General features: G+C 46.2%; 1 protein-coding gene across 1 annotated transcript; it reads left to right on the forward strand.

The window, feature by feature from the left end:
- The first annotated feature begins 946 nt into the window (after positions 1 to 946).
- CCN1 (cellular communication network factor 1) lies at positions 947 to 3858 on the forward strand. Its single transcript, XM_065878661.1, has 5 exons — positions 947 to 1243; positions 1545 to 1758; positions 2108 to 2464; positions 2590 to 2801; positions 2905 to 3858. Exons 1-5 carry the CDS (start codon positions 1181 to 1183, stop codon positions 3205 to 3207), a joined length of 1149 nt encoding a protein of 382 aa, XP_065734733.1. The 5' UTR covers positions 947 to 1180; the 3' UTR covers positions 3208 to 3858.
- Positions 3859 to 10600: the final 6742 nt, after the last annotated feature.

Genomic DNA, 10600 nt, shown 5'->3' on the forward strand with positions numbered 1-10600 from the left:
GTGGTCCCCTCCGCTGCTGGCTGGCTGCTTAGTTAGCGTCGCCTCCCGCCCGCGGAGGGAGCCTGGAAGGGCTTACCCAGTCTCCCGCATCCGTGAGGAAGTGTAAGTCCGCCTCCCAGAGAGCTCCCTGCGTTCGTTTCCTCTCGGACTTCCAACCCAGGCAGTGGGCTGGAACTAAAGTGGGAACCTCCAAAAACAAACAAGTACGACATACCAAAAAGCGGAGGGGGCGGGGGGGGGGGGGGTTGGCGGACGGGGGAAGACCTCTGCTTGGGAATCTGCCAGACGATGGGGGAAGTTGATTTTCTTTTTCCCCTTCTCATTCATAAATGCCACCTCGGGTACTAATTTGCAATACACTTCACTTGTCCAATAAACACCATGCCAAAGATTTGGGACTTGATCCGAGCACGCTTCTATGAAGTCCTCAGATAGATTCCTGGCTCCCTGACACTCTCCCTCCCCGTTCGCCTCTCTCAATAGATAACTTGACTCTCACCTTCGCTGTAAACAAGCAAACAGTTCGCTGCCTTCCTGGGTGAGGGGTTCCAAGGCGGCCCAGTCAACTCGGCATCACCAAACAAAACGACTTTTGTTCCTCCCTCCAGGTCCTCCCACCCTCCCAGTCCAGGCAAAGTTCTGAACTCGCCCCCCTCGGCCCTTCCACCTCCATCACCACCATCACTCCAAGAAGAGCCCTCCCCAACAGAAGTCGTTATTTAAAGTGGAAAAAACGGAAGATTGTTTTCTTGACGGGTCCAGGACAAAAAAAAAAAAAAAAAAGTGCAACGGAGCCAGGGGAGGCGCTTGGCAGGAGCCCGCGCCAACCAGCATTCCTGAGATGTTTGAGAATTCTGGAACGCACAGACAGGGCCGACGTCACTGCAACACGCGGCGCCGCGGCCGGCCCATATAAAAGGCGGGCTCTGGGCGCTGGGGCAGACCGCGAGCGAGAGCACCCCCGAGCAGCATCCGCGCCTTCCGTCCCTCCCCGGCAAGGACCTCGAGAGAAGGACGCCCGCAGCCCGCTCGCCTGCCTGGCTCTCGCCTCTCCGCCGCCCGGCCCACAGCCCGGCCCACCGCCCGGCCCACCGCCTCAGCCGCGCCGGTCCGGCCGCTACGCACCGGTGTGTTGGCGTCTTTGCCTCCGCGCTCGTCCGGACCCCTCCTGCGCGCCACGATGAGCTCCAGCACCGCCAGGACGCTCGCCCTCGCCGTCACCCTTCTCCACTTGGCCAGGCTGGTGAGTTCTTTGGCCACCGCCTCCCCGTCCGCTCTAGCAGCCCCTTCGCCTTTCCCCAGATGGCCTGTGGCCGGAAAAGCTAGACTCGGAAGTTCGGCGGGGCGTTTCGGGGAAGCTCTTTCTTTAAGCCCGCCCTGAAGACGTGCCGGGGGGCCCTCCCGGCGTACGCAGCCGCCCGGGGTGGCCGGGCTGGACGGGATCAGAGACCCCCTGCCGCCCGGGTCAGACACCCCCGTCCCTTCCCGGGGCGTCCTTCCTGCGCACCGCGCCGAGCCTCACACGTGTCCTTTCCCCCTTCCAGGCTCTCTCCACCTGCCCCGCAGCCTGCCACTGCCCCCTGGAGGCGCCCAAGTGCGCCCCGGGAGTCGGGCTGGTTCGGGACGCCTGCGGCTGCTGTAAGGTCTGCGCCAAGCAGCTCAACGAGGACTGCAGCAAAACACAGCCCTGCGACCACACCAAGGGGCTGGAATGCAACTTCGGCGCCAGCTCCACCGCTCTGAAGGGGATCTGCAGAGGTAAGATGCTTGTGGTTTGGCCCCTTTAAAAAAAGAATAGTCCCCGTAGTCCAGAAGTTTAGTAATTTTGCGACCATGTATGGTGATGCTTTGTTGTTGGTAGCTTGGCAGAAAGGCACATGATTTCAGCAGTCTGGAATGCAATTCAGTGTGTCTGGGCCCAACGAAAAGCGCATACGGAAAAGTGATTCCTGACTAACTTATTGTTCTGCTCTGGAGTCTCCGGGGAATCATAGGAAACTTTACCATCAATTGAATTTAGCAGCAGAAAATATGTCTGAGTTTCAGGCCGTCGTACGGAATCTTAACTTTATTCTCTTCTCCCTTTCTTTTTTGGTGCTCTTTGTAGCTCAGTCAGAGGGCAGACCCTGTGAATATAACTCCAGAATCTACCAGAATGGGGAAAGTTTCCAGCCCAACTGTAAACATCAGTGCACATGTATTGACGGCGCCGTGGGCTGCATTCCTCTGTGTCCCCAAGAACTCTCTCTCCCAAGCTTGGGCTGTCCCAACCCCCGGCTGGTCAAAGTTACCGGGCAGTGCTGTGAGGAGTGGGTCTGTGACGAGGATGGTGCCAAGGACCCCATGGACGACAGGGACGGCCTCCTGGGCAAGGAGCTGGCCTTCGATGCCTCGGAGGTGGAGTTAACGAGAAACAATGAATTAATTGCAATTGGAAAAGGCGGCTCCCTGAAGCGGCTCCCCGGTAAGTGAAGACTGAGACATTGTACTGAAACGCATTCCTAGTTTGAAACTTCAGAGAAATGAGAACCTGAATCTGTTTGTGTCGGTATGCCTCTGAGGAATCATCCCTCTTGTTTGTCCCTCTAGTTTTTGGAATGGAACCTCGCATTCTGTACAGCCCTTCTTCACATGGCCAGAAATGTATCGTCCAAACGACTTCGTGGTCCCAATGCTCAAAAACCTGTGGAACTGGTATCTCCACACGCGTTACCAATGACAACCCTGAATGCCGCCTGCTGAAGGAAACCCGGATCTGTGAAGTGCGGCCTTGTGGACAGCCAGTGTACAGCAGCCTGAAAGTAAGTGCCTGCGGTGCCGTGTAGACTGGTCCCCTGGGTGAGATGGGAGCATCTCTTCCAAGAAAGAGAAACACTAACTTCCCTTCTCTTCTCTTTCTTACAGAAGGGCAAGAAATGCAGCAAGACCAAGAAATCCCCTGAACCGGTCAAGTTTACTTACGCTGGATGTTCGAGTATGAAGAAATACCGGCCCAAGTACTGCGGTTCCTGCGTGGACGGCCGCTGCTGCACGCCTCAGCAGACCAGGACTGTGAAGATGCGGTTCCGCTGCGAAGATGGGGAGACGTTTTCCAAGAACGTCATGATGATCCAGTCCTGCAAATGCAACTACAACTGCCCGCATGCCAACGAGGCAGCCTTTCCCTTCTACAGACTGTTCAATGACATTCACAAATTTAGGGACTAAATGCTACCTGCGTTTTCCAGCACGAGGGCGGACAAAGTGGGGAGAGAAGAGTGTCAGCATCCTGGAGGCGTGGGTGGGGGCGGCGGGCTGAAGGGACTCACTGTAGAAGGGATGCACTGCTCATTCTTGAGTAGTATTAAGGTATTTCGAAACTGCCAGGTGTGCTGGTGCACGTGGACACTAATGCAGCCGCAATTGGAGAATACTTTGCTTCATAATATTGGAGCACACGTTACTGCTTCATTTTGGAGCTTGTGGTGTTGATGACGTTCTGTTTTCTGTTTGTAAATTATTTGGTAAGCGTATTTTTCTCTAGGCTTTTTCCATTTCGGTTTTACAGTTGTAAAAGGTAATAAGATTAGTTGGACACTTAAAGACTCCATCCTTTGACAGAAGTAAATGGGAGGGGGGGTCCATCCCTTCCAGAAGGTGACACTCTGTGAGTGTCCATGAGAGGCAGCTATCTGCCCTCTAAATTGCAAACAGAAATCAGGTGTTTTAAGACTGAATGTTTTTATTTATCAAAATGTAGCTTTCGGGGAGGGAGGGGAAATGTAATACTGGAATAATTTGTAAATGATTTTAATTTTATATTCAGTGAAAAGAATTTATTTATGGAATTAATCATTTAATAAAGAAATATTTACCTAATATCTGAGTTTATGGCATTCAGTATTTTTAGAGAATGTTCAAAACCATTGGGGACGATCTAGCTTAGGCATTCAATTAATGAAACAGGATTTACTGAGTACCTACTTTGTACCAGGAACTGTTCCAGGTGCTTGGGATAGAGCAGGGAACTAACCTCTAAAAATCTAACAAGGATTGCTTTTATATCTTCAGTAGAAAAAAAATCTTGGAATTTAGAGTAATCTGTTTTAAAAACATGTATTGAACACCAGGCATTGTACAAAGCACAAGAAGGAATCTGAAGCTAAGTTTGTGATTTAAATAATAATGCTTTATTTTCATAAGAATTCAAAGCCTAAGGGTCTCCATCACCCAGGCTCTTTGAGGTGGGTATAGTAGAGTCATTTATCATTTTAATCACTAGGTAATTGTGCAGGTCCCTTCGGTAGAGGAAACTTTAATGAAAACAGTCCATAACTCAGGCTGCCTACCTCGAAATCCATGGGCAAGATTAAGCATGGTTGGATAATGTGATATAAGGTCCCTTGTTTACAACTTTATATTCTTCTAATATTGTTCCTAAAACTTGGGAGAACGACTTAAAAATTCACCCATGGTTGGGATCAGAGAAAAAATCTTGGAATCTATAGGAGTCAGTTTGTTTTCACTGAATGAGCTTGAAGCAATGACTTGTGTTAATCCTAATAAGCTGATGATTAGGTAAACATACCGTTAAATGCAAAGGAATGCAAGGAATTTCAAGTACTTTTCCAATAGCGTGAGGACCACGCTACCCCACCCCCTTTCCTTTTTAGAATATAAGTTATATTGAGGTGGGGGGAGCGATTAGATTGAATTGGCTATCTAGAAGGTCAGAGGCTAGACGCACAGCTTGCCTAAAAGGACCCGAATCGTAGGTCTAGGAGAGGTTGAGAAGGCTGTGTTAATGTTTGTGAAAATGCTGGTAGCTGGTTTTAGAAGAATCTACATCTTTACAAAGCACTGACAATAAACCTTTTATAGAGAGAAGTTTTCCTTTCATCAACCCTCTTGGCTCCTGTTCAAATCCATAGTGAAATATTTCAGTCTGCACTTTGTTAAGAGAGTACTCGAATTTTTAGGCAATAAGAGAAAGTGCTTTCAAAGGGGAGGAGGGGGACTGCTTCTGGGATCCTATAAGAGTGAGTTTTCAAAATAGTTTAATATTGATGCTCCGTTAAGACCTACAGAAAAGCACTGCCTAAGCACCTGTTTTAGAGCCTTACTGAAATGCACAAAGGTTCATGTAAATGTGATAGTAAAATCTATGGGCAAAGGCCTCCACTTTTTTTTTTTTTTTTTTTTTTTGCAGTACACAGGCCTCTCACCACTGTGGCCCCTCCCACCGCGGAGCACAGGCTACGGACGCGCAGGCCCAGCGGCCACGGCTCAGGGGCCCAGCCACTCCGCGACACGTGGGATCCTCCCAGACCGGGGCACGAACCCGTGTCCCCTGCACCGGCAGGCGGACTCCCAACCACTGCACCACCAGGGAAGCCCAGCGTTTGCTCTTTTGATTCTGACAATATCTTGCCTGAAATATTACAACTGTGCCTACTGAGTAGTCAGTTTTTCCTGCCCGAGGCATTCAAATTTTAAGGTATTTGGAAATTTAAACACCACCTGGCTCAGTCTTGGATGCAGTTAAACTTGTCAGCGCAACAGAACATGTAAAACATATAATAAAGTCGTGAGGATTTTGTGGTGCAATCTTGTTAAACACACATCTAAATCCATAGGCAAAATTTACACATTCCCAGGCACCAATCCTGAGGTACTGTCTTCCAACACTAGAGCCCAGCAAATTGCTTCTTACAGAAAGATCAAGGAGCAATATTTTATAGACCCTGTAAGTACGTAGTGAGGTAATATTTGTCCAATTAAGTTCAAATGTGAAACAAACCTAGCATGGGAAAACACTGGATCTTTGGGTCATTAATCTCAATTAATTTAAAAGAACACAAATAGACACAAAATATGTCCATTTGATTTGGCTATAGAAAAAGAGCGAAGACATTAAAAGTAATTGAGAATAAAATTATGCAATTTAGAGCATATCAGTTTTATCTAGATCTGGAATGGAATGCTGCCTGCTTCAAATATTGAGAAAACACAATAAAAAACCGTGTATTGAAAATATAAAATAGAAGTTGCGTATATAAACATTCATTATAATGTACATCATATGTAACCTCCACACACGGTAAAAATCTTGTGTTGTAACCACTTTCCAATCTAAAAGACCCTGGTGTTCTTGAGCTGTTTTTTTTGTTTTTGTTTTTGATAGGGGTGTAAGCATTGAGAGTTATAATGTGACCCCAGAATCTTAGGAATTTAGTGAATTCTAAGAAATGTTCTTTGGGACATTTAGCAGCACAGTGAGTGGTCTTATGGTGATGATTCCCACATAAGCGCGTGTGCTGTCCACTCCACAAAGAGTTGCAACTGAATCAAAATTAGCAGAGTACATTTTCGTTATTTTACCGGTAGAGAGACCAGATATGATTTGTTCACAACCTGTTTTCTGCCTTCTGGTGCTATTTGAAAGTCACTTGAGCAATAGAAAGTGTGCAGTGGGACCACAGTAGAGAACGAAGCTGTGCTCTGGGCAGGGTGGCAGATGACGCCATGGAAAAGAATCCCAGACTAGAATCAGGAGACATGTCTTTTACACCAGCTCTGCCATTAATTTACTGGGTGCCTCTGGGTGAGTTTCTGGATTCTCCTCTGCTGTTTTAAAATGGAACAATAGATTCTCACATTTTTGTCACCAAAATAATTATTTTTTATATACTCTCTTTGGTGCATTGACTCCCATACCTTAAAAACTTTGTCTCCTCAAGCAACTGAATGTATGAGGTGAAAACTGCTCAGGTCTTTCTGTGGGCAAAAGCACTCATCTCCATGAAGCCTTTGAAAATGTAAGGCCCTCTTTACTCTCTAAAGCACCCCTGGTTATAGGATGTGACAATCCCTGGATCTCACAGTATGTAGGTCCATAGTTTTTCCTCTCCCTGTGTAGCCCCAATATCTGGGCCTCATTAAGTCCCTGTCCTAAATAACTCATTCTCTGAAACAAAGCACATTGTGAAGCACAGCAATAATACAAGTGTCCTATGAATACAACAGACTTACCTGTGACTTACTTTATTGGTGATGGGCAACGCTCATCCATGTAATCTTACAAAGTACAATTTAATTAAACAAGTACTTAGCTGCATTTGTTAGTACTTTACAGTTCTCATATATTCTGCTTATTTATTCTGAAGCCACCCCTTTCTTAATCTAGTGCAAACATCCAAATCTAAGACACCATCATCTCTTGCCTGAATTACTGGAATGGCCTCCTTACTTGTGGCATATTGTATTTTCCAAAGATGGCTGCAACGATATCTTCCAACCCACATGCCCTTCTGCAATGTGACCCTGATGCTCTCCCATCAATAGATGGGGTCTACTTCTCTACCCTCTTGGAGCTGGGTGGACTCTTTGACTGCTTTGACCAATGAATATCTAGGAAGTGATGTGATATGGTGCTAGTTCCAAATACAACACTGGCTAGGAACTCCTACTTCCTTTCTCTTAGAAAGCAGCTTCAATATAAGAGGTATGAGTACCCTGAGACCAGCAGACTGAGAAGCCCATGCCACATGGATAGGTCTGAGAGGATCAGATGCCGTGTGGAGAAAGAGGAAGATCAGGGAGCATTTGGATACCACATGTATGTGAAGACACCATCTAGGAAGTGGATCCTCCAGCCCCAGCTGCCTTACAAGCTGACATCTTGTAAATCAGAGATGAGCTGCCTGTTGAGTCCCCAGAATTCCTGACCCATAAAATAATGAGCAAACCAATATGATTATTTTAAGACGCTAAATTTTGGGTGTTGTTTGTTACACAGCAATAGATAACTGAAACATCAGTGGTTTCCATTCTTGCCCTCCAATAATCCATTTTCCTTACAGAAGCCAGAGTAATTCTTTAAAAATGTAAATCAGAACGGGTCAATCCTGTTAAGAACAGGAGGCTTAACGGCTCCATGGCTTCCCATTGCTCTTGGAATAAGATTCATCTCCTTACTCGGCACACAGCTCCTGGAACCTGCCTACTTCCTTCATTTACCCTCGCTTACTGTGCTCCCACTTAACTCTTTTTGAAATAAGCCAAGTAAATGCCTCCTCAGGACCTTTGCACTAGCTGTTCCTTTGCCCCAAATGCCAAGCTCCCGGATCTAAGCTTCTTCCTATCATGCAGTTCTCAGCATCAATACCAAATTCTCAGTAACCTTCCCTCCCCACCCAGACCCAGTCTAAAGTGGTTCACTACAGCAGAGTCGACTGATTTAGATGTTAATCATGTCTAAGAAATACATGGCAGCAACATCTAGACTGGTGTTCCACCAAACAAACCAGCACCATAGCCTAGCCAAGTTGACACATAAAATTAACCATCACAGCACCCGTGTAGTAAAACCTTTTGGGGAGAAGAAACTCATGTCCACTCTCTAAACTGGAATGCATTTGAGCAGTCAGAAAAAAGCAAAAGCTTTGCTAGTTATACCTACGATCCCCCTAGGCCTCTCACCATGCTTGTGCATGTATGCGGGAAGAGCTCCGGGATTTATTTTGCATTGACCAGATAGATGCATGGGGCACCTTAAGAAGGTTTCTAGAACACTAACCCCAAATTCCATACAGAACCAGCAGGATCCACCTCAACTGAAATGGCTGCAGGGTGGGGGAATAGAGGGAGATCCTTATAAAATCTCTGGAGAAAAGTCTTCTCCAAATCTGCATGAATACAATAAGACATAGTCCCTTGCTTGCACACACTGTAAGACAGAAAAAAAGTGCTCCATCCTTTGGCTTGTCAGGCAAATAAATCCTCATTGTAGCAATGAAACCACAACACTGTCAGTGGCTGTTTAACTCTTCCTACCAGATTTTAAATTTCTGAAAGAGTTTTGTCAATGAATGAGTACCAACTAAGAATAGATAGAAAGGAGTTTGAAAAGGCACAACTAGAATTTGCTTTTCTCTTCTCCATGGAAATCTGGAGCTTCCAAGTCTCCAGATCTTCATGCAGAAGAGAAAGCAAGTTTGTCCTACATTGCTCTACCGTAGAGGTCCTTAGCTGGTGGCTTAAGGAGGATGGGGCAATAAATATGTTTTGTTCAGCCTGAAGAGAGTTTATAAAAACTGGGATTTGTTGCCAATATTTGAAAACTGAGTATTTTTTTAAAGTTCAAATTTCTGGGTTTTTTGGGAAAAATTCATAGATCTGGCAGCAGTGGACCTTGGTTTCTACATGGCAGTTTGCACATGGTGGGAGCTGAGCTGCAGCTTCCCCCCTTAGAGTGGGTGCTCTGCAGTTCACCAGTGATGGATGGAGACGGATGGAGAAGAGATACATGTGTATCCTTGCAGTTGGAGGAGTTGAAGGGCAAGCAGAGATGATCTTTAAAAATCCAGACTCTGGGGCTTCCCTGGTGGCGCAGTGGTTGAGAGTCTGCCTGCCGATGCAGGGGACACAGGGTCGTGCCCCGGTCCGGGAAGATCCCACATGCCACGGAGCGGCTGGGCCCGTGAGCCATGGCCGCTGAGCCTGCGCGTCCGGAGCCTGTGCAACGGGAGAGGCCACAACAGTGAGAGGACCCCGCGTACCGCAAAAAAAAAAAAAAAAAAAAAAAAAATCCAGACTCTAATGAGAATCTACCGTATAGCACAGGGAACTCTACTCAATGCTCTGTGGTGACCTAAATGGGAAGAAAATCCAAAAAAGAGGGGATATATGTATACGTATAGGTGATTCACTTTGCCGTACAGTAGAAATTAACACAACATTGTAAATCAACTATACTCCAATAAAATATTTTTTAAAAAAGGAAAAAGAAAAAGTCCAGACCCTTTCTAAAAAAGGCACAACTAGAGCACCACTTTTACTATGAAAATGCTTAGAAAAATGATTCTAGGCATTGAAAAACCTGGGAAAGAATAGAGACCACTTCATTAATTTCAAGTCGCTGCAGGGCTGTAAACATGCCCCGCCTCCCAGGTTCCTTCTACCATTCCAGCCTGTGTATTTCCGTGGAGAAGTGTACCTATTCCATTTATAATACCATGTCACATTTTCCAACTGACACTGGGTAAGTTGATCAAAGATACACACCACATCCTGAACCTCCGCTGAATTTAACCATCTATTTTTATAGTGACCAAAGAGCCAGTAGAATCATTACAGATAGCCAGGGGCTTTGCTCTAGAATTTTTTTTTTAATGACTCAAAATGCTTACTTCAAGTACTGTCACATAAATAACACTCATTTTTCAGAGGCATTCAATGAACTCCAGAGAGATTGAGGACTTTCCTGAGTAGTTATAGTTAGTTAGCAGAGTAGAAGGTAGACCTCAGGATTTATTCTCCAAGCTTATCCCTGACAGAGGCATTTGGGGCACAGGAAAGCGCTTGGGTTACAGGGAAGTCTGGCTGGTTTTTGGTGTCACCATGGCTCCTGGGTAGACTTCCACCAGTGGATTTCCTATAGGAGGGTCAGCTTCCTGAGCATCCCATGGCAAGGGTGACGCCATTCTCCAGCAAACAGAGAATGATTCAACATTGTAAAAAATTAGGTCTTATGTTAAGGAGATTGGCTAGCTTTTAAAAAAAAAAAAGTTGCTCATTCATGGAAGGAGTTTAAATTATGGGCTCAAGAGCGAAACTTTCA

Source organism: Phocoena phocoena, chromosome 1, assembly GCF_963924675.1.
Source record: "Phocoena phocoena chromosome 1, mPhoPho1.1, whole genome shotgun sequence".
NCBI classification, from domain to species: Eukaryota; Metazoa; Chordata; class Mammalia; order Artiodactyla; family Phocoenidae; genus Phocoena; species Phocoena phocoena.

What these genes read in the sequence shown, in the direction of transcription:
- CCN1 (XM_065878661.1), top strand. Translation starts at nt 1,181, where the DNA reads ATGAGCTCCAGCACCGCCAGGACGCTCGCCCTCGCCGTCACCCTTCTC. An exon ending in TCTGAAGGGGATCTGCAGAG is followed by an intron (nt 1,759 to 2,107) that starts GTAAGATGCTTG and finishes TGCTCTTTGTAG; the next exon opens with CTCAGTCAGAGGGCAGACCC. An exon ending in CTCCCTGAAGCGGCTCCCCG is followed by an intron (nt 2,465 to 2,589) that starts GTAAGTGAAGAC and finishes TTGTCCCTCTAG; the next exon opens with TTTTTGGAATGGAACCTCGC.